This window comes from Pleurodeles waltl, chromosome 6, assembly GCF_031143425.1.
Source record: "Pleurodeles waltl isolate 20211129_DDA chromosome 6, aPleWal1.hap1.20221129, whole genome shotgun sequence".
In the NCBI taxonomy this organism is placed as follows: domain Eukaryota; kingdom Metazoa; phylum Chordata; class Amphibia; order Caudata; family Salamandridae; genus Pleurodeles; species Pleurodeles waltl.
Genome location: NC_090445.1, coordinates 1255490823 through 1255515716, shown reverse-complemented (window position 1 = coordinate 1255515716; position 24894 = coordinate 1255490823). Strand labels below are relative to the sequence as shown.

Here is a 24894-nt window from a genome sequence, read left to right as displayed (position 1 = left end):
CTAAAACTGTTACTATGGTCTGTGGACAAAAGGCCCAGAAATGTAGACATTATTTCATCCAGAACACGCCATTTATCATCGTCAATTCCTTCAGCTATTTGGGGGTCCTATTTTCAGTAAATGGTCCTGGGAACAGCATATCTACAGGGGTAGAAATAAAATGTGTAGGAACGCCTATGGCATCTTCAGATTTTCAATTAAACTGGGAAGTTGTCCTATAACAGCTATAGTAGATATCTATAGGGCTAGAGTTTTATTTATAGCAGCTTATGGGGCAGGGGTTTGGGGATTTACTAAGAGCACTCCCCTGCAAACAGAGGAAAAGTGTTTCCTAAAAATGGTTGCTATGCCTACCTACCTCAGCATCTAACTTGATTATACCTCAGGAGGTAGGCCTTCGGTATTTGGAGGATGTGCTGCAGATGAGCCCATTGTTATTATGATACAGTATTTGGGCCAAAAATGAAACTGTTTTTACTGAACAACTTATTTTAGATTGCTTAAAATTGGACAAGGCCTTAGGTAACCCTTGCTTGCTTACAGTGATTCTTCCTTTAAAACTATGTTCAAATAACTATAAAATCGGACCCAGAACATGTTTCAACACTTTAAAAAAAACAAATAAAGGATATGTTCCTGCAATATAGGTCGGACAGGAGAGTCACCGAAATGATGAAATCTACTGTTGCTGTATACATGTCCTTTTCCCTTGAGGAACGTAGTAAAGGTCATTTATCCAGTATTACTAACATGCAGCACCATTTTGTCCTGATAAGATTTAGACTGGGAAGGGTGCATCACTTGGTAACGTCCCCTAAAATGAGGACTTGTCTCACTGAAATGGTCCGTTGCCTTTGTGATGGGTTTAGCATACAGAGTACCTTGCACTTTATGCTATTTTGTAAATTGAACAACCTAAGGTTTTTGTTTTTTATCATAAACCACTTTTTATTGCTCAGAATATAAGAACTAATCTGGCTGCATTGGAATTCTTATCCGACTTAAATACCCCGCCCCCCACTTGTGTTACAAGGTGTTGCAATACATTTTAAATGCTATTTATGTAAGGAAAAGGTTTCTTTTTAGATTTTGTTTAGTCTGACTGTGAGTAAATATATGTGCTATATTTTGTTTTAATTGTTTGAATTATTTATGAAAGTTGATATTTTGACTGGGATTGCGCATAATGATTTATTTATGTACTTTTATGGCTATTTTGTATTTGCTGAATAAAGTTTGTAAACCAAAACTGATACATATCTAAAGGTATTTAGAGTGGAGCTAAAGTAGGAAATCTGTACTTACCTCAATACACTTACATTCACGATATTGTGCTAGTCAGTACTATGGCTATAATATTTTTATAGTACAACATTTTTGCACATAACATTCTGATCATGCTATGCAATCAGTGTCTTGACTGGAAACAGATTATACTTTCTAAATATGCTCTCTTTGCTTTTGCATGGTAACATGGTTTACAAGTGCAACCTAGTTCACATATATTAGTTTTAATTTTAGGTTCACCACCTAACTACATATTTTTTAAATCATTTAAAAAACACCATTATTTAGAATGATAGAGCTTTTCGTGGTGATGCTTTCTAAGAAAAAGTGTTGTAAGAATGCGAACGAATGTGATATGTGTTTTCCAATAATAACAATACACTACCAGGGCAAAATAGTTTGTTCCTCTCTATTAGAAATTGGGTTTCTGGTTGGCAGAGGTATGCAACTTATCCAAGCAGGAGCCACAGTCCAAGTCAGAGTAAGTCAGATACACACCCTAAATTAACCTGTGCTCATCCTTTGGTAACTTCGTACAGAGCAGTAAGGTTTATCTTAAGAGGCAATGTGTAAAATATTTGTGCAACACCTAAAACAGTAAAACAGTGAAAGCACCTCATAAAAAATAATCCACACCAAGGTAGAAATCAAGTTAGTGATCAAAACATGATAAAAATGACAAAACTTTAATAGGTAAAAGTTGAGATATGATTTTTTAAAGTATATCTGCAACTGTATTGCTTAAAAGCTTATAGTGCCAAACAGGGTTAACTGGTTGTGCTAGACTGGGGAAAATCCAAAGTTCAGGCCAACCACGATGGAGTGCAGGCTGATTACAGAGACAAAACTTGCCTCGCTGAAACAGTACCTTGTATGGAGGGTTGCCTCAACATCAAAGATCCGATGGAGAGGAGACTGTGAGGAGGTGATGCATCGGTTCTGTTCCTTGTATTTGGGGGATGCGTCATCATTGAGCTGCCCAGTTGTTGATCTTCAAGCATTGACGCAGCTTCAAAGCCTTTGTGATGATGATCAGGTGTTGTTGTCAAGCCACACAGCCGATGATTTGTTGACGTAGAGCTGCGCTGCCTGCAATGCGAAGGCGATTCATCGGGCTGAGGGTGATGAATTGGTTATGAGCCACACAGTCGGTGCTACAATGTCTTTGTCCTCAGCGACAATGTTCAGCGCCGGGGAGAAATGCAGCGGTTCTGATCGACACAGCGTTGACGATGCATGGATTTCTGTAGGAAGTAGCTGCAGAACCTTCGTCCAAGAGCCCAGGCCTGGATTGGCACCACTTACCAGGGTAAGACTCACAGTTGGCAGAGTCCAGAAGCTGTTGCAGAATTGAGTGAAGTCTTCGACGCTACTAAGACTTCAGAACAAGAAGTAAGCAAGCAAGCCCTTGGAGTTTCTTTGTTTCTGGGATGTAGAGGTGCAGGACCAGTCCTTCTCACCTTCAGATGAGGGAGGCAGCAGGCAGCAGGGCAAGCAGAGCTAAGCAGGGATCCAGCAACGTTCAGTGGAGTTCCAGCACAGTGATAGTCCCTTCAGCAGCACAGCAGTCCTTCTTCATGGCAGAGTGTCTTCAGGTCCAGACGTGTACTGATTTGTTTGTGTCTGGGGTCCAGTACTTATACCCAGTTGTGCCTTTGAAGTGGAGGAGACTTCAGAGAGGCATTTGAAGTGAACAAAGTCCCAGCCCTTCCTTCCCTGGCTCCAGACACACTACATGCAGTTAGGCAGCCCTTTGTGAGGGCTCAGGACCCAGTCTATTCAGGTGTGTCAGCTCGTCCCTCCCATCCTGCCACGGATGACCCATCAAGATGTTAAGGCCCATCAGAATGTGGATGACCCATCAGGAACACCTAAGCTCCCTTTATGTGTGGCTGTCTAGAGGGAATGCACAAGAGCCCAGCTATCACCCACCCAGATGTGCATCTAGAGACAGGCAGAGGTATACAATGGTTAAAGTAAGAAAATGCCAACTTTCTAAAAGTGCCATTATCAGACTTCCAATTTTACCAAATGCTGTGGCTTTGAATTGTGAGTCCAGAGAAACTAAACTTGAAATATCTATCTGGTCCCGATTAGAACTTAAAATCATAAAATGTAAGAAAGCAATCCCAATGTTTACCTATAGGAGAGATAGGCCTTACAGTAGTTAAAAATGAATGTAAGAGTTTTGGTGTTTCATTACATGAATATGTAAAACATAAAGTACATGCCCAGCTTTTTAAATACACGACACTCTGCCCTTGGGGCTGTCTAGGGCCTACCTTAGGGGTGACATATATATATTTAAAAGGAAGGTTTAGGCCTGGCAAGAGGGTTAACTTGCCAGGTTCACATGGCAGTTTAAAAATGCACACACCGGCTCTTCAATGGCAGGCCAAAAGACATGTTTAAAGGGCTTCTAAAGTAGGTGACACAATCAGTGATCTAGGGAAATCTGCACCAGCTGTCAGTGATACTCAATGGCATGAGAAAAGGAGGAACAGGGAGGCAAGCCCCCATTTAAGCCTTCTTACAAATATGGGGTTAGTTCTGCCTGTGGTCTTAACTTGAATTTCTTTAAGAAGTAAAGGGTGGGAGAAACTTTCATAATTTGCTGAAACACAATTACACAAAATTACAGCTAAATGACATAAGATTATGTGGAAATATGCACAGAGAGTAACCCAGCATTTAGCATTATTTCCTTAGCACAAAATGCACTCTGATTACTCAGGCTTAATGAAAATTTACCCCAGGTCTAATACTATGTTCTTTCCCCTGTTGGTATCAAGGGCAGGAGTCAAGGTTGGCCATGGGCCAGCCACTGGAGAATGTGAAAGGTGTTATTGGTATCTGAAGGAGAGCTGGTCCAGGGTCAAAGTTCATCAGTTGCATCGAATATGGGTAAAGGGGGAGAAGAGGCACCCAAACCCTCCTCTAGTCCCTTTACAGTTATGCATTGCCCTCCACAGGCACAAAACAGACCTAATATACCAAACAGAAACTTAATTCAGATAGTTATTTGATGTAATTCCGGGAGGATTACTTCTCTCTCAGCAAAATGAAGAATCTACACAGAGTATTTAGCAGCGGGATAGAGGCTCTTGGCTAGTCATAATGCAAAAATCAAATGTGATTTCACCTATGATGAGATTCGTTAGGGCTAAGTACTGGCTTCCGTACGATTAGGCTGATGTCTGAATGCCCAATTATGGGTCCAAGTCTTCAGCATATGTAAAATTACAAGGATTGAAAACTCAAATTGCTTTGGAGAACAGAAAAACTGATCTGTGTATCTCCATTTACTTTCTAAGGGCACCTCAGGCCACATATAGCGGTGCTGTGTTTAGAAGACACACCGAGTATCTAAAAGTAAATGAGTTTAAGGTGCTGTGCTGTGCTATGTAAGCCTTTTTCATTATTTTTTCATGTCCATAGAGAATGTGTGCAATCAATGTTGGAGTTGCAAACCTTTAAAAGAGATCCTCTCAGTCCATTGGCATGAAGTTGAATGACCATTCCATAATGTGAAAAGGCACACTATTCCTACTTTGAGACAGCAGAATTCATCACGTCAATATTTGTCTGTGTGTGTTTACATATGTATACATGGTTAAACACATATGATCTTTCACAAGTGTCAATTTCAAAGTCAGATTACCTTACTTCAACAGGATAAACATAATTTATTTCAAAATTCCTAGAATATAATCTTTGTCAGTGAAGGGAGCACGGTCCCACTAGTTTCCATTCCATGTAGAAGATTGGCAGCTATCAGTAATAACATCACAGGTTTAATACTTTGAGTTTTTAAATTCTACCTGTAGTCTTGTTCAGGAGGTGCTGCTTGGGGATTCCATTTAAGCACTTTAATGACAATTTACAAATTTGCTGATGTCATTCCCATGTGGCCACAGGTGCTCAACAGAGCTTTTTTCAGAGTGTTTTTCTTTCTGCCTTGAATAATTAACCGAAAAGTCAACCATCTTCCCTTCACGACGCGATTTTTTTATCTGTTAATTAGCTACCAATCATTGCAGACACAAGTGTGGAAGTGAAAGTTGTCAAATTTGAACTTAATTCTTAATATAAAATGAAGTAATACTAATACAAAAAAGATAGGATGTAAATAAATGCCTCCCACGACAATCTCTGTGATTTTCTTGCTCACAACTGATGTATAAAATGTATGCCTGTTCTTTTGTTCTTCTCTGTATATCTATCATCTTTGCACGTTCTCTACTCATTCTAAACTCTCTACGATTTCTTTCATTTGATAACAATATCATTACCTCTCCCCTCTCCTTTTGCTCTCTCCTTTACACCCTCCCTTTGTCACTTCTTATTCACTACTCTTTTGCATACCTGGCTTTTCCTGACTGTTTGTCTCTGACACGCAGACTGGCTCTTTCTTTCTTACCTCTTGTTTTTCTTTCTTCACTTCATCTATCCATTGTGCATCTTCTCCTCTTTCTCACTCCTACCTCACTAGCTCTATCTCTCACACGTTCTCTCTCTTTCTCTTTTCCCGTTTTCAGGTTTTCCCTTGATAAAGACTCCGGAGTGATTACCCTGACAGGCCGGCTGGACTTTGAGAACACACAGCGGTACACACTTACTGTAATCGCCCGTGATGGCGGTGGGGAAGAGACCACGGGTCGCGTGCGCATTAACGTCTTGGATGTCAATGACAACGTCCCCACATTTCAGAAAGAGTTGTACATGGGGGCACTTCGTGAAAACGAGCCCTCAGTGGTGCAGGTGGTCCGGCTCAGGGTATGCAAACAACCCTGTTTATTCACTTATACCCATCTCTTTTCGGAAGAGACAAGGAAAATCGAAATTACTATAGAATATCGAAGTTACTTGTTTTTAAAGTTAGTTCAGTTGAAAAGTTGTACTGTGTTGAAAGATGTTGTTGTTTAAAATATAATCAATTGTTAGCAGGCTCATTTGCCTTTGTCTTGACATTTCCCGTTTTTTTCTCTCTTCCTTGTTTTACGGACATTGTCCAGCAATTCTGTGTCATTAATGGGCCAGTAGAGGCTTACTTTTAATTAAAATTCTACACTACCCAATTTTTCACTCTCTTCTTCACTGTCGTTTTCATGCAGTTTAGGGCTTATTATTTTAAGTTTTTAATTTTAAAGGATATAGAGTTGGATATGTTTACATTTAATTTCCAGCTACAGGAAATCTATTATCACCTTGAGGTGGCATTAAACCCTAGTTACCTCTATGATTTCAGATTCTTTACAGAATAGAAGACTGAACGACAAATGAGGCAGCACTGCACGGTAAAATTTGGAATGCCAATTGATGTTGAGTTTTCATGGCTGACCTTGCAAGCATCAACTGACCTAACACCCTACATTCTACATTCAATTCCACAGTGACATTCTATCTAACTCCTTCAGAAAGGAGTACAATATTAACACAACACATCAGCTTCCTTAAAGTATTACCAAACCAAAATACAAAACAATGCATCTATATTAAAACATTGCTTAAATATAACACGTGGCAAGTCGAGCTATGGAATAAAATACAAACAAAATTTGCAAACTTATTAAACACTAAATCAAATAATATAATCTTGTAAAAATGTAGGGCGTTTTTTCCCTAACTTAGTGGCAATCCTTGTCAAGCTTCACGAAAATAACTATGCAAGGGTCGGGTGGGGGAGCAGGGGCTACTCACCGACCCTATTAGTATTTCGCGGGGGTCAGGCTGGGTTGTGTCTTGGTCCCCACATTGTTTTCCTTATATATAACTGATGCAGTGGAATAGTTAGAAAGAGACGGTTATGACTCACCCAAAGTAGCAGACAGGAGAGTCCCCGCTTCATTATTTGCAGACACTCAGCTGATCTCTAAATCATGTAAGGATCTACAGCAGCTCCTGAGTGATTTAAATGACTTTTTTAAGGAGCGTGGGTTAGAGCTTTATGATATTCAATCCTGCAAAAGATAAAAACTGCAAATGGAAGTTGTATGCTAACAATGACCCTATAGAACCATTTTCTAATATTAATTATTTAGGCATACGACTAAAACCGAACTTGGATTGGTCTATGTAGATACAAACATCACATTGCTCTTTGCTACACTACACTGCAATATTATTAAAGGTTTTTATTAAAACTAGCTCAAGGAGAGCTGCTCCAGCCATTGGAATCTTCATTGTGAAGGCCCTGGGAGCTGTCTTGTATGGCTCCGAGATTTGGGCTCACTCTAATTGTAATATCAGTTGTGGCTCCCCATAATAAGAAGGGGTGTGCGGGGGGTGTAAATAAATATTACGTAAAAAATAATAATAATAACACTTAACCTTCTTCCCCACACACCGCTCCTCTGTCCGTCCTCGCTCCAGACCTGGCAGGCAAGCAGGCACAGGCTCCCAGCCTGCCCTGTGGCCAATCCTGACGCTGCTCAAAACAATGTCAGGATTGGCTAGGAGCACCCAGCCAGGGCACTCCCAGGCAGACTGGGAGCCTGTGCAGGCTCTCTCAAGCCCAGCAACTGTGTTGTCTGTCTTGAGAGAGCCTACTCTGCATGTATGTTTGGCCGGCCTGAGACCGCCGGGCAAACATACGTGCGCTCTGAGGGGGAGTGTGCTGCTCTTCATCTCCGTGGCCCTGTCCCTTTAAAAGAAGGGTAATAAATGAGGTTTATTATCCTTTTCTTTTAAAGGTTTTGCAGCTGCCGCTGCTGGTGGGGTAGCCAACGCTTCTCCACCCTAGTAGAGGAGCCGCCCCTGTGTAATATTCTAACATCAGCAGAAAATAATTTTATTCGGTCCCTCTTTGCGCTCCCAAAGACTTTTCCTCTGACTCCATTACACCTTGATATGGCTTTTTGATCAATCTACTGGAAAGCTGAGTAAAGGCTCTTGCTCTACAGGCATTGGCTTTGGTCTTTGCCCACTTTAGGAGCATATAGGGATCCTCTGGCCATACCTGGTGCCCTCAAAATTCCATGGTTAATGCAGTAAGGAAGTTAGGGCTCGTGATGCTCTGGATAAGCCAGGAGGAATCAATCTCTATCTCTATAATGAACATTAAATCAGCCTACTGGGAGTATGTGTCTGTAAAAACTGTTTGTAGTAGGAGAGTCACCTTAACTACAGAATTTACTAACTTTAAAATGCTCCCTGTGTATGAAAAAACAATTGATGAAATCACGCCCCTTCGGCTCTGAAAATGTTTTCACAAATCAAGTACCACTCTTCCTACTAGAGCCTTTTGTATCAAGTGGGGCAGTGCACAATATGTGGACAAGAAGTGTCAAGCGCATAGAGGGCATTCAAAGACTATACGCCATAGTTTATTTTTTTGCCCTGCTTATGATTTCCAGAAGGAAAAATGGCTACCGCCATTGTGCAGGAATTTAGGCACCAGGACGTATTCAAGGACATTTAGGATGGAAAGGATGGATAGCTCCAGGCCAGTGGTATTCGCTGTAGCGAAATACATCTTGACTATCTGGATCTGGCACACAGAATGCATATGAGCTATTAAACAGTAACAATCACAATAACCATGTGTGTAGACGTTAATAGACAGCCCAAAATATATTTTTGAACTTTTTATTATTCGTGTTAAAGTGATTACATTTTTAACAATGGTTCTTAGCCTTTCAAATTTTCAGGCAAATACTTACCTTAATCTATTGGTATTCTGATGCATGTTGGCGAAGAGATTGAAGACAAAATTGCACTGTAATGCTTGGCGGTCCATTGCAACTTTTGCACTTTTTACGGTCTGTAGACTTAATAATCTGAGTTTATATGTAGGTAACAGAACTTGCAATTTATATTAACAGTCCCATAGTTTTGTTAATTAAAGGTTAGTAAGATATTTTGTATACATTACATTCTGCTCCCTTAGAATTCTACCTTTTTAGCTGGATGGCTTGTTAAGCCCCAAGATACAATGCCATGCTGGTCTTACGTGATTTGAGTGTAGCCATTGTACATTTTTTACAGGCTTTGTTTCTTGTGCTAAGGGGAAAAGGGGAACCCCCATGATACCCTGTTTGAGATATTGTGGATCCAACGTTATGTGCATTTTGAGATCTTTGATTTGGATGGTATTTTTGAATATTGATTGGATGGTTTTATTATGTTTTTTTTTGTTTCTGTACTCTTATGATCCTCAGTTGATCAAAAGAAAGTTTTATGATGATGATGATGATGAACTTCCCTTTCAGATCTACTAATGGATTGCATCCAAAGGTCTGTGTTAGCATGGCCTTCTTCTGGATTCTCAGCAGTATCCTTACTCATGCCACCATTCTCATCTCCTTCATTCTCTGCTTCTGTCATAACCTCTTTCCTCATATTATCATTTGCCAATCCTTTCCTGTTCAACTCTTCACTCCTTTCCAAATGGTGTGTATAAAGCCAATTGTAATTTTTTTCTCAACATCTTTAATCACATTCCTCTTGCTCTCCTTACTCCTTATAAAACACCTGAAATGCCACACTTGTCTATCGCTTAATCTTGCTGAAATCATGAATGTCTCCATGACTTTCAGTGGATCAGAAAATTTACTTTCACTCTTCTTGACCTTAGTAGAGAACTTAACATGTACCACATCTCCCTTCCTTAACTGAAATTCTTTTTCTCTACATTTTTTGTCCTTATATGGCTTTTGCCAAGTCCTGTGCCTTCAAAATATTCCTTATCACCACCTTGGGTGACCACTGTTGTAATCTTAAATCAACATTCAGTTTAGTCTGTCTTTCATGAATGGCACTCTTCCTCTCATTATGGTTAAAAAAAAAACTATAGCTCATATTGGACGGGGGTGTGACACATCCCCACCATTGTTTATGCACACTATCCAATTAAATTTTTAATTCCTTACCAATCGCAATTATTTCTTCACCACTCAGTTGAACCTTTTTACTTCACCATTATCACTGGGATGATAAACTGATGTAAAATTGTGTTCTGTACTATTTTGCCTAAGAAAATGTTCCATGTCTACAAGTTTAAACTGCATCCCATTATCTGTTGTGATCCTCTTGGGTAACCCTTCTCTTTGAAAGATTTCATCCATGAGCATTATCATATTTTCCATATTTGCAGCATTCACAAACTTTACTTACAGTCACGTTGAAAAGTAATGTATTGCCACTAAGACAAATCAAGCCTCGCCATTATCTTCACACTTGGAGCCCATAATATTTACCCCTATTGTTTTCCATGCCATTCTTGGACTTTGCACTAGACAAAGATGTGGTTTTAATAACACCTGTGATTTGTCAGCATCCTTGCTTAAGTCATATTGTCTAACTATTTTCTTCACTTCTACCTCCACACCTGGCCACCAATAACTTTCTTTGATTTTCTTCTCACTCTTAACAATACGTAGGTGTCCCTTCATGACACAACTTAACAATAGTATATTTCAAGCCTTTAGGTGCTATAACTCTTGTTCCTCTCATGACATTCGTATTCATCACTGATAATTCATGGTGTACTTCCTAGAAATGTCTTAACTCTTGTTCTAAAAACTTTTTTCTGACCAAACTTCAATTACAAATTTCTTAACATTCTCTAGGGTTGAATCATTCATGCTAGCATTCTTCCATTCTTCATTAATAGCATCCCTTTTTTCTCCACCAACCATGCCACACTTACTTCTTTCCATTTTTCGATAGATACTTCCTCCAGTGGTAATGGTAATGTACTCAAACTCCACTATTTTATTCCTGACGCTTGGAAAATTACGCAGATTCTACCTATAATCTAATAATCTTATTGACATTCTCATAATTCTGAGAGTGGCTTTAAATAGAACATCAGTAGACAACACCTTCAATAATGGTTTGTGGTCAGACCCTACCTCTACATTAAAACCCCACACAAAGCTTCTGAAATGCTTCAAACCCTTCACTATTGCAAGAGTCTCATTCTCAATTGCTGAATATCGTTCTTCCACTGGTGACAATGCTCTCGATGCAAATGCTATTGTGAATTCATTAGCGGTGACATTTTTCTTGCTTAACACTGCCCAAACTCCTTTGTTACTTGCATCTGTTGTTAATATAGAATCACGTTTAGAATCAAAACCATACATTTTTTGCCATGCATATATTCTCCTTAATATTCTCAAAGTAATTTTGTAATTCGTTGGTCTATACAACTTTCCTTTTGTTTTTTAAATGTTGACATAACTTGTATGTTTTTTCCAAATAATTCTGAACACAATTTGCATAAAAATCCACCAATTCTAGGAATAATCTGAAATAATATTTGTCACTAGAAGCTAGTGCATCCCTTACTACACTTAGCAATTCTTTCTTAAGTTTTATTCCTTTAGCTGTAACTTAATGAACTAAGTAATTTAAGGTTTGTTCTCCAAACCTGCATTTAGACAATTCAGTAGTCAGTTCACATTCACACAACCTTCCTAGCACCCCTTCCATCTAAAGTCATGTTGATCTTTACTCTCCCCTATGACTGGGATGTCATTTTGGACAAATGTTGCACCAGGCATACCTTTAAACAACTTAAGCATCGATTTGTGAAACACTGCTGCTGCAAAGGCATGCCCATATGGCATGCACACATAGCAATAACAACCCAGTGGTGTCATAAGAGGGCTTAAACCTTTGCTATCGTCATTAAGTTTTACCTGATGATATGCTGATGAGAGGTCTATAGATGTGAACCATTTCTTGCCTTTTGTTAATGTCAACATTTAGTTGGTTTTAGGTAATGGGAACTTCTCAACTACTATTTTGCTATTTAGTGCCACAACCAATGGTGCAATCCACTCAGCTGCATCCACTTCCTCAATGATCCCTCCATTAAGCAGGTGTTCAAGTTCCTTATTAACCTCTTATTTTAGAATTCAAGGTATTTCTCTAGGTTTATGCACTTGTGGGGCAGCATATTTTTAAATTATTTTATGTGAATACCCAGCTAAGGTACCAATAATTTCTAAAAATACCTCTGGGTATGTATTTTTGAACCTTAAAACATGGTGTTCACTATTACACATGACTAGTACTTGTTCTTGACTATTCGGACCTTGTATAATGTCTAGCCCCCTGTGATCGGTCCATCCTTACACAGATGGGCCCTTTCTGCCACATAGAGTTTACCCATGGTCTTGCTTCTTTTAAGTTCACAACTTACTTTCCTGTATCCTACTATGGGTATTGGCTTTACAGTTAAACTTTCAGGAAACACATCTAAGGTTTAAAAAATGCACCTAGTACTCCTGCCAATTTCTCTTGCCACAGAATTGTATCAACTATCACATAAGGTGAACCTAAATCTACCACAATGAGTATCCCCACAACCCCTAATCTTATTTTATATATAGGTTTATTTCTAGACTGCCTGTACGATGGTTCACTCTGACTTCACCCATTGTTTTTCTGAAGCCTAAAACACAATCATTTCCCTCAGATTGTGAATCCGTTTCAGACTCACCCTTTACAACTGCCCCGTTTATTATGTTTCTACTTCCTACAAACCTTGGCAAAATGTCATTTGATGCCACATTTTCTGCACTTTTGACCTTGTGCTGGACATTCGTTTCTATATGCTAAGTGATTTTTGTTACCACACCTATAACACCTTTTTTCTTGGACCTTTGAACTATAATTTTTGTGTTCTTTCTGACTTTGATTTTTTTTTCTTTCTGTTTCAACCTATTGGCAACATCTTTCTGGTGATCTTTTGATTTGACTTCTGCTGTCTTGCCACACTTATTAGAGATTTCTGCCTTTTTTAAGACAGATATTGCATCACTTAGTGGAAATTCACCATATAAATCCACAACTTTTCCTGAATATGTTCATTATTATCATGCATTATTATTTGTTCTTTAATTAGTTTATTGTGTGAAATACCAAATTTGCAAATAGATGCAAGTTTCTTAAGATCCGAAACATACTCTTCAATAGATTCTGCTTTACTTTGTGTCCTCCTGAAAAAAGTATATCTATCAATTGCTATACAGATGTAGAATATTACTTGTCTAAATGTTCGGAGGTATGAAACAAAAATCTGGCTCATCCGCAGGACAAGTTTGTTTATCCATAGAATTATACACTTTAAAACGCTGTAGACACAATGAATGCAAATAATTTTCTTTTGTTGCGACAATTCTTCATTTTCTATTGTGTTGATATAGTTTTAAAATATTCATTCCATTTGTACCATTTCATGGGGGATCACCAGAAGATACGAAGAAAGATTGTGAAGGAGTAAGAGAAAAGATTTGTGATGCACACATGTCAAAATACACTGAGGAAAATATCACACACTTAGAAAATTCAGAGTCAGTAGCTTTACACACAGTTGAGACACCTTAGAAATACAGCCAATAGAGTTAATCATGTTCAACACATTCCATATGATAATATTTTAGTAGTACCAGGTAGATTCAAAGCGCCCTCCCCAGTGAGGAACGAAGCGCTGTGCTTAGTTTTTAAGGAATGATGTAAATTTCACATAGTTGTGACTAATATCAACAGATGAGTGAATAAAAAAAACCTTCACCAGGTCACCCAAAAAATGCCCACCTTGTAAAGCACAAAGACATATTGTCACAATCCCTTTAATTATCACTGTGTAAGCCCAGTCCCAGTCCAAAATGGCTTTGTGCTTGATGATCAAGCCTTTGGTGCATACGTAAGCACTACTGCTTAACTGTACCTCCTTGCACACTGCTTAAAATACACTTGAGCTACTGGAGCATACCTAGCGTTGATTAAAAATAGCTTTTATTATCACCCCTTGACTCACCAATACAGCAGTTTTCTCCGTGAAGTATTCAACAATGGTGACATTCCACATCAGCAATCTTCCGAAGGTGGTGGAAAGTCACTTTGCGCGTTTTCACTGTGCCAGGAATGGAAGGAGTGATGGGCCCTTGTATATAGTAGACAGCTCATCACCGAAATTGGAGTTCATACACACATAAAATGAGAGGTAAGTACTATTGCTTCTTTAATAAAGGGGCTAACACGCCCCTCTCCACTGTCTTGCAAGCATCAACTGACCTAACACCTTACATTCTACGTTCTGTTCCACATAGTAGCATTCTATCTAACGTCATTAGAAAGAAGTACAATAATAAATACAACCTGCATGATGCACACTTAAGCAAAACGTTTTCTTTTCTTTCTACTAGTCCAAGAGAGGCTAGTCGTGAAAAAAATGCAACCTTGTTTTCCCAGATCTAGAGGAATGACCAATTCCCACACTCTCTGCTGGACCACGTGTCCTAAACATAAATATTCCTCTTGTCAACCAATATGATGGGAGATTGACTATGAAGATTTCCCCGTACCCCACCTCAACTTGAGTTGAAATACATAAACTTTGTGTTTATCCTCTTCGCTCTGTCTTTTTCAAGATGATCTTTGTCCCAAAGCTTTTTTAGAATACTAGGTTGGTGTTTATTGGGAAAGCGAGGGGCAGGCTACCCAGCTATGCAAGATGGCAGCCGCTTGATCGACCACTGGGTGGCTACCTCATACCTCAGTGAGCTGATTGGATGTTGGCAGTTGCTGTCCTTAGCTTCCTGGTGTAGGAGATAAACTTGTGGCTTGTGCTGGTCAATGTGTAGAAAGCCCGAAAGCCCAGCAGTCACAGAACTGTGTCCCTTTGATGGCTTCTTCATTTGAAACTGATCTACATGTGACTCCTCCCTCGCAGACCTGGGGTTGCACCCAAACTGTCCAAAACCCACATACCACTTTGGACTGTAGGCAATCTGGAGTCTGTCAGAGGGGGAAGTTCAGCAGTAGACTCTGCTTTGGACTACAGACACTGCGGGCCACCATGAGTATTCTGGCTCAATCAGTGCCCGATCTTTGACAAGCCCAAAAGCAACAGTCACGGAGTTCTTTGTGGGGCTTCATGGTGTAAATGAAACAAAGATATCAGGTAAGCTGAACAATAGCAATGCAGGCGTGGAGAGCTTCGTTCAGGTAGAATATTTCTTTGATGTCATGACAGCCTTTTACTTGGACAGGAATGACAGAGGAGCACTCCAGATAGTATTGTAGGAATACAGGTCAGTGACCAATTTGCAGGCATTATAACCATTGCATCTACTGTTGAGTAACACAGATATTTCCAAAAAATGCCATCTATCTCACAACCCTAACTGTAATCAATAAGAGGGCATAAATTATGCATGGTGTTCTCTGCACTGCAGGTAAACCTGGGGCCCCTTTTCAGGGTATAGAGATTACAGGGATCGGAGGAAATGATAATCCATCATGCGGCTAGACCTTAGTCTAGCCTCAGAACAGAGGCTTAAGGAAGGGGTGAACACAAATATTAATACTCACTCTGCGAGGAGAGTCATAGAAGCTGCCACAGTAAGAAATAATAAAGGACAGACATGGTTCACAGACAAACAAACCCTCTCTGAATATGACATCGAGGAACAGTTTTTTCATCCTCTGATGTCTCATCACATCTGTCTGATGGTCAGGAGGACTCTGACAAGAGTAATTTGACAGACTCTGAGAATGATTCTACCTTTTGAAATAATAGTGAGAAGGGACACAGCTCGTAAAGCTCATGTGGTCAATACTCTGAAATAGGACTACTCTATGACACAAGGCACTGTTAGTGAGGCACCCCTGCTATAGCCTCTCTCATGCATAGTACAGTTGAAAAAGGTCATCACAACTATTTATGGCAGACATAATGTCACTCTTTCTAAATTGATCATGAATTCCTATCCAGTATTTTATCATCTAGAAATACGGATACCAAATAAAGTTTTTTTGGAATGCAAAATCACTACAATTTTCCGAGAATTCACTTATGAAATGAGTAATTACCAGAGAAATTATTGTTTCCGTGCTGATTTCCAGAAGTAATTTCCAAAATATGGACTTTGATTGTAGGAACATGTTTTGTCAGATTTGATCTGGCAAGTGAGTCTTTGTAAATATCTGAGGTAAATCTGCCTGTTGTAATACCAGATGTAAAACAAATTGCATTATTAATAATTCCCAGTTGGAGAAGTAGATCCTATTTCTTGACAAATCATTAATTCTTAGGTGATAAAAATGCATGGCTATAGAGCTATCCTCCACTTTACGTGACAACCAGAGTCATTCAGATATCCTGTCACATCCTTGACTGTTCATTTATTATCATATCTTCACACTGCAAGTGTCACGTTTAGCCTTCTGGCATCCTAGCTCTGACCATAGCAAGGTTCTTCATTATTTTGCCGGAGCTTCATCTCTTATTCCATGAGTAAATGAGCAAACAATAGAGTTGCAATCTGTAATCCCGTTTTCAGTTTTGACAACTGTATCTGCAGCAGGAGCTTTCATAAATATGAATTTGGATCCTACTCATATGGAAGCCATGGAGCCTTCAAAATAACAAAAGAACATCCGGGGCCTGATTCGGGAAGGTAATTTACGATTGTTTGCTATTCACAAAGGCATTTTATTAGTAGTATATTTACAAATGCGGAGCCTGCCCACATAAAAAGAAAAGACTGCCCTATCTTTGTATGTGCGGGGACTCTGCAGTTGTAAAGATACGTTTAGTAAAATATGCTTTTTTATTGAAAGATTAAGTTAAACTTGAAGGTTTGGGCACACAGTCTCAATTGATGAAAGGATGGTATGCAAAGTAAATTCCTCTTAAGAACCTAATTGGTAACGAAAGGCAGGTATTTTTCTCAGTAGTGTTTGGTCTGGCCTAGAGACAGTTCTAATTGTCTCACTAGGCATGTGTTTTCCAGCCCTCTTCATTTACTACTCTGTTTGAATGCCATTCGCATATTGCTTCCACCTACCACAGGGCACAGCATGAGTCAATGGGCCACTTAAGCCATTACCTATCTTCACTGTCAGTGGCACCATTTTGTGTGTGCACATGAACACATCTCCGTAGAAATAAGTCCACTTCAGTGGTAGGATATGTGGGTCAATTTCTGCTTTCATTTAATTCATGTAGTTGATTTTTACATTTTTTGCAGGGAACCGGCAACTCCTGCAACACTGCTAAAATAAATACAGCAGAACAGACTTACTGGCTTTGCCAATGGTTGTTAATAGGTTTACAGTGGGAGACAGCTCTAGCTGCTATGTGAATACTGAACTGGTACCTTGTCATTGTCACCAACTCTCTGTCTGCATCTTTAAAGTCCAGATTGTGATGTCTTTCTATTAAAGTGAAATTAAGAAAGTGGATACTTTATTTCACTCCCTAAGAGGCTCAACTGAATAAAATATCTTTAAAATAAGTATATGCGTGTTTTCCAGAAATAATTCAAAGGTAAAGATCATTACACCTTTGTTTCCAGCCCCCAGCCTTTAGGTATCCTGTGTATGTCCTCTTTCCCTAGAACAGCACGCCTTCCTTTTTCACAGTGTATACATTAGGAAGTCCAAATATTCTGAAACGTGCACTCAGCTTTCTGACTAAGACCTCGTAGCTTATATTTTATGAATATTTCTTCTTAAAAACACGCGTGGGCCATATGTTCCAGCTGTTTTTGTTGGTGCATTGGCATAATTCTACCAAAAGTACAGTTCTGTGCCTGCTGAAATATGCTTCTCAATCCATTTTCATGTATTGTTAATCGCAGTTGCCATAGCGATTTACATAATATACATTTTGATACATTGCAAAATACTAGAATTAGAGGGCATGGCTCCCAACAGTGTAATGTAATGATGTTTTTGTACCCCCCCAAAGGCCGTAAATTATTCAGCGGTTGCTGAATAACATCACCGTCTAGAGTTGGCGCTTAACTGTTCGCAATTTGCTTAGTAAAAAACATGTCTACCGTTTTTCATAGGAGCCTCCCACATCGTGCTACCAAGTCCCAGATTTGGGGAATCGCAAGGATTCCTAGGGCTGATTCCCCCTTAAAAACCTGTTTCTTCCATCATCCTACGGTTCCTTTCCCTTTACATCACTTTTGCAAGTTATGTTTTTTTAATTCCTGCTTCCTCGACTTATCACTCTTATTCTGGTTATATCTTCCTCATCCCTTGTCCTGATTTTTCTTTCTCTTTGTCAGACTCTGATGATCAAAAATAAGTTTTGAATCCCAGAAATGTGTGTCGCTGCCCACCACTTGGATCCACTCACCAAATTCAACACTTAGGTGTGTATTTAAAATTCATACAACGCAGTGCAGCGAGGCAAGTTGCTGTGCTGCGTTGCGTGAATGGGACAGTGCTATAAAGTGGGATATCTACTAGGATATGGCACTCTTCAGCTCTTCCCTTGCACTTGCACACTTGAGGCTGCCTAGCTCCAACGCTGGCAGCCTTGCACCATGGTGCAATGGTGCCTTCAATATGGGCAGGTTTGTATTTTGTAAGAAGGGATACCTTCCCTCAAAAAACAACAGTTACAGGCATATTCCTCTTTCTAAGTGTGCTGCACAATTGTATTGTATTGTAATTGTATTTATATAGCGCTTACTACCCCTGACGAGGCGTCGAAGCGCTTTTCGATGAGTAGCACGCTACTCCGGAACCCAACAAGAATTAGTGATGGATTAGTATCGTTAAATAATGAGTACAGTTTTAGTATTATTATGAGTTAATTTGAGCCGTGGATATGAGAGTTTGTTAGTTAGATTGACTGGAGTAATGGAGGGGTGGAGGAGGAAAGAAATCCAGAAGTGTTAATTGGGAGTATATCCTTCATTTACTCAACCCAAAGGCTTGGGATGAGTAAAGGGAGGCGGAGGGGGAAGAGTATGTGGAAGGGTTAGGGAGAGCATAGTAGCAGGGTGAGATGAATGCAGGAGAATTTAGTAGGGTTGTGTGGGAGGTCACAGAGGTAGAGTGAGGTTTGGTGAGTTAGATGTGGAAGTGGAGGGAAGAGCTAAGGCAGAGATATTTAGGAGATGAAAGTGGTAGAAGGGATTTGGGATGAGTCAGAGTGAGAATGGAGGATAGTTTGATAGAGACATGACATAGGAGTGATGAGTAGATAAGTGTGATAAGATGAGTGCAGCAATTCATAGATATCTAGTATAACAACCCAACCAGGAGCCATGCAATGATCCATGAACATGCCAAGCACAGAGACAACATATACACATACATATATATATATATATATATATATATATATATATATATATATATATATACACACACACACACACACATGAATACACACACATATGCACATACAATACATAATTAGAATCATGGGTAAAAAATACTTAGTCAGACAGGTTTAAAGAGTGTGTGTATTTTATTGTTATGACATAGTAGCAATACATATTTTCCAAAGAAACTATAAATAAATAGAAATATACATATAATCTGAAAAAAACATATTTATCCATATAGGCATATGCAGTTCATAGTTGTTTGAAAAAGGTGGTTATGAAGGAAAGAGCAAACTCTTGAGTAGTTTTCTGAAGACAAGAAAGTTATCTGTGGCTCTTATAGTTGGAGGTAATGAATTCCATAGTTTGGCTGCTTGGACGGAGAAGGATGTACCACCTATAGTCTTTTCTTGTATGGTGGTGTTCTAAGGCGGGGTGCCAATCTTGAGCGGAGGGTTCTTTGTTGGATGTATTTGGTAATTTTCTTTCTGATAAAAAGCGGTCCTGTTCCATGTATAGCTTTGTGGGTGATACAAAGCAGCTTGAAAGTGCATCTTCTGGCAACTGGTAACCAGTGATGTGCTCTCAAGGCAGGGGAGATGTGGGCTTGCGGCTTTATATGTAGTAGTAGCCTGGCTGTGGAATTCTGGATACGGTGTAGTTTTTTCATAACAGATAGAGATGATCCATGGTAGAGGCTATTGGCATAATCCAGTTTGGATAGTACAAGCAAGATAGTAGCTTGCACCTTGTGTGGAAATCCGAGGTGGGGGAAGATGCGTCGTAAAGTCTTTAAGGTGATGAAGCTTGTGCGTGCTAATTTGTCTACTTGGGCATTCATAGTTAACTTGGAATCCATGGTGATTCCTAGGTTTTTAACTTCCTTGGATAATTGAGGAGGTGGTCCGAGATCGTCAGGCCAGACGCACAGAGGGTCATAATTCTTCCAGTCACCACATATGAGTATTTAGTTTGAGATGGCTCCAGGTCATCCACTGATCAACGGCTCTGAGGCAAGTGAAGATTTGTGAGTTTTCAATGTTTTTGGGGCCTTCTAATTTAAGTAGTATTTGTGTGTCATCTGCATAGTTGTAGCATGTGAGATGGAAATCATTGATCAGTTCTGGTAAAGATATCATGTAGATGTTGAAAAGCAAAGGTGAGATGATTGACCCTTGGGGGACCCCTGCTTTTATGAGGTAGGGTTCGGACGAGAAGGGGGGCGAGTAGATGATATTCGCTCTTTTTTGAAGATAGGAAGTAATCCAGTCGAGAGCAATCCCTTGTATGCCGGCTTCGTGGAGTCTTTGAGTTAGGGTGTCATGGTCAACCGTATCAAAGGCAGCTGAGAGGTCCAAGAGAAGTAGTGCAGCAACTCCATTTCGGTCAACTGTGTTTTTAAGATCGTCCCAGATTGCCATGAGTGCCGATTCAGTGCTTCTTCCTGGGCGGAATCCAGTTTGGAAGTCTGAAAGTATAGAATTGTCTTCGATGAATTGTGACATCTGGGCGAATGCTGCTCTTTCTATCAATTTGCCCAGGAAAGGTCCATTTGTGATTGGTCTGTAGTTGTTGGGGTCTTGCGGGTCTAGGTTTGTTTTCTTTAATAAAGGTCGTATGTATGCCTGCAGGAAAAGTTCCTGAAGTTAAAGAGTTGTTGATGATTCTTCTTACAGGTGTGGCAGCAGAAGTAGATAGCAAGATGTTCTTGAAGATTTGTGGTGGGCAAGGGTCAGAAGGGCAACCAGAAGGTCTGCTTGCTTTGACCAAATCCATAAATTCATCCTGGGATATTTGTTTGAAGGACTGTAGAGGTTGGGATAGTTTATTCTTAAAGGGTATTTTAGGAAAGGGGTTGGTGCTGATGATTTTCTTCTGTTTTAAATAGGAGTCCAATGTGTCTGCCTTGGTTGTGTAGTGAGTTGCCAATTTGTTTGTGAAATCTTGAGTGGTGGGATGACTTCCTTCCATGCATGTAGGTTTTCGAAATTCATTGAGAATTTTATAAAATTCCTTGGTTGTAGATTGAGCATTTTGAATTCTGTCTGAGTAGTATCTTTTTTTAGCTTTTTTGATTGATGATTTGTGTATCCTGTTAAGTTTGTGTAGCTGCAGTTTGTCTTGACTGTTGTTTGTTTTGAGCCAGGTCCGCTGCAACTTTCTGATTTGTTGCTTTATCTTTTTAAGTTCTGTGTTTCTCCAAGGTGTTGGTTTTCTTTTGTTGTGTTTAGTTTTTCTGAGTGGTATTAGGACATCAAAAGCTTTCTGTAGCCACTCATAAAGTTTTGGTACAGAATTCATTGTATCTAGATCTGTGTTTGCTGTTAGTGTGTTTCTAAGTGATCCAAATTGAGTTTGCTCCATGGTCGATAGGTGTATGTATGTAAGTAGGTGTGGGGTGTGTTGATTTGTGGAGTTGTATGTCGGAAAGTTATCATATGGTGTTCTGACCAGGTGGTTGGTGTGATGCTATGAATAGTAACGAGTTCAGGCTTAGCAAAAATGACATCTAGGATGTGACCAGCGATGTGTGTGGGATTGTGTACAATCTGATGTAGGTTCAATGCAAGTAGGCCAGTGGTGATAGCTTTTGGATGGGGCAAATTGGGTTTGTCAAACCAAATGTTTAGATCCCCCAAGAATGCATAGATTGGAGTATAGTGTAATAAGGTTTGAGACTGTTTCAAGAAAAGCATCTGGGAAAGTGGAGTTGTTAGGTGGAGGTCTGTAAAGGAGGAGAAAGTTACAGGAGGAAGTTGGAGTAGGGTGGCATCTGGTAAGGAGGGATTCACAACCTTGTATGGAGATGTTGTCTGTTTTACTGAGGTTCATTGCCTGTTTGAATATAATAGCTAGTCCACCTCCTCTCTTGCCTATACGGTTTTGTGTGATGGTTTGATAGCCCGGAGGAACGGCTTCGTGCAACACTGGTGCCATGTCATCTCCCAACCAGGATTCAGTAATGAATAGTAAGTCAGGTTGTGTGTCTGTGAGCAGGTCATAGATGTGGTGCTTGTTTTTTTAGAGTGATTGAGCATTTATGAGCTGGCAGTTTAGAAAAGGTATGTTAGTGGTAGTGTTGTTTTGTTTAGTAGAAGGGTAAGTAGTGTAATGTTAGCTTGAAGCAGGAGTGTTGCTAGTTGTGATAACTGTTTGAGTCTCACAATAGTCTTGCTTTTCAATATAGTGTTCCTCTTCCAGCAGGTTAAGGAGGCATTTTGTTGGGTCTGTGTGTGTGGGTGGTGGACTTGGTGGCTGAGAGAGCCATGACGAGTGTAGTGTTTTTTGTAGGGTAGTTTTATTATGTAACAGACAAGGGGATGCGAGGTTGCTATGAGTGGCATGTTTTTTATTTTGTTTGCGTTTGTTTGGTGTGGATGGAGTATGGGTTAGGGGTGGTGGAGGAGCATGTGGATCATGATGTAAGGCTCTAAATTGTGCAATGGAGGAGAGGCGAGTGAATGAAAGTTGCTGGGGTGGGGTGCTTGTGGTAGGTGTTTGTGAAGAGTGGGGGGGGTAGGGGTGGAGATAGGATGGAATTTGTATCCTTTGTGTAGTCCTGGGGGTGGGAGTGGGTATGACGATGAGTGTAATTTAAGTTTGTGTTGCTTTGATGTGCTGATGTTTGTGGTTGGTATTGTTATGGGGAATAATGAGAGGGGATATTGGTGTAGTTGTTTTTGGTGAGGGATTTGTATGTGAGTTAATGCTGCTAAGTGGAATTTGAGTGTTAGCTGGGTTGTTGATGTGTTTTGGAGATTAATGTATGAGGTGTCTATGAGGTGAAGGGTGTGTGTCAGGGAAGTAAGTATTAGTTGTGGTGACTGGAAGAGGTAATATGTGTGGTGGAGTGAAATGTGGGGATTGTATGGTTGTGTGTAATTGGTGAAGAGAGGGGAAGGTTGTTTGTAGATGATGTGTTTGAATGCAGGGTTTGGGCATTGTTATGATGACAGGTGGTCTGTGTGGAGCGAACAGTGGATAGTGTTGTTGGTTAGTATCAGCAGAGAGTGTGTATCTGGGAAACTGAAACTGAGAGAAATGTATGTTGTAGTTTTGTATTGTGTGAATGCAGCAAACTTAGAAAGAGGAAGTGAAAAAGAGACATAAACATATCTCTCCTTGCTACTCCTCACTGGGGAAGGCATACCATTTTGATGCATTCTCATATTAACTAGCTTTAATAAATCTGGAATGTGACAAAATGCATAGAGGGGTGCTTGGGAATGCCAATTCTCCACCCATGGAGTGCCTTCCCAAAGCAAAGTAATGCAAGGCAGTTCTATGGGCTGTGTTACTTTGAACTTAATAAACCTTGCATTGCTTAGTAAATACCAAAAAGGATTGGAGCGGTGCCACACAAATAACTCAACTCCAACATAAAATCATAGCAAACCTGACCCTCACTGTTTGTGAACTCCAATGGTCTAGCTCAGGTGTGGCAGCAAACTAAACACTATGCATAGACAGAATTGACAGCATGCAGGTGCACCCTTTATATGGATAAGTGTCTGCAACAATAGACTTCAATGCACCAAATGCATCAGACAGTTTGACTGCTGTTACAATCACATGAATGGCCACTTGCCTCATCCTTTGCCCCTCACCAGCCTCCCTTTTGCTGCTGAAGGAATAGAAGGGCAAAAAATTGAAACTGCGCTAAGTAAACATGGTTATTAGAGCAGTATTTGCTTTCTGTTTCTGGCACTGTCATGGTTACTAAATGGTAGTGCTTAATTTGAGCCCGTGATTGCCAGCGGTGGCATCCAGGACTCTTTTTTGGGGTTTGCACTTGTTTTTCTGCATCCCACATTTACCAAGACCAAACGAAGGAAATATAGACAGAGGAAGAGAAAGGTGAAAAAAAACGTTAAAAAGAGAGAAAGTAGGAACTTGCCGGAGAGAGATAAAGGAGTAGGGAGTGTCTTGTAGCGGATTGAAGAGGCATGAGGTGAACTCAGAACTACGCAGCCTTAGTATTGGGCATGCTGACAATTAATTGCACAGGCCAACAACTTCTGCACAAAACTTTGGGCGCCAACACTCATTCTTTAATAAATTAGGCACTACTAAAGGTCAAGCCAAGGTTAGCACCTGCTATGCCAGGATATACAAAGGCTCTTAAGCAGGTCTCTAGCTACTAAATGATTCTCTTTCGGCAGGAATAAAACGAAGTGCAACACAAGAACTTCTTCAATAACAAAAAAGGGCCTGATCTAGAGTTTGGCTAATGAGTTACTCTATCTGTAATCTGACGGTTATCCTGTCAACCCTATTATTACAAATGTAATATATAGCCATGAATATAAGGTGGACAGGATATCCATCTTGTTTAAGACTGACTAAGTCATCCACCAAATTCCTAGTTAGCCCCAAAAGCATGACTTCTTTTCAACATTATGAACTGTGCAACAGGATGCCCATCACCACCATCCCAAACATGACTAGGATTCACAACTGTATGGAAATTTGCTGTACTTCACATTGAATCCTACTCACCAGCAAATATAGAGAT

The 24894-nt window shown here is 39.9% G+C and overlaps 1 protein-coding gene across 1 annotated transcript in view; it reads left to right on the top strand.

The window, feature by feature from the left end:
- The window catches only part of LOC138301758 (cadherin-23-like), a 1629754-nt gene that overhangs the window by 1216987 nt on the left and 387873 nt on the right, over nucleotides 1-24894 (top strand). Inside the window, exon 14 of the mRNA XM_069242267.1 lies at nucleotides 5826-6063. Within this exon, the coding sequence (XP_069098368.1) occupies nucleotides 5826-6063 (238 nt within the window). The remainder of the gene's footprint in view (nucleotides 1-5825; nucleotides 6064-24894) is intronic.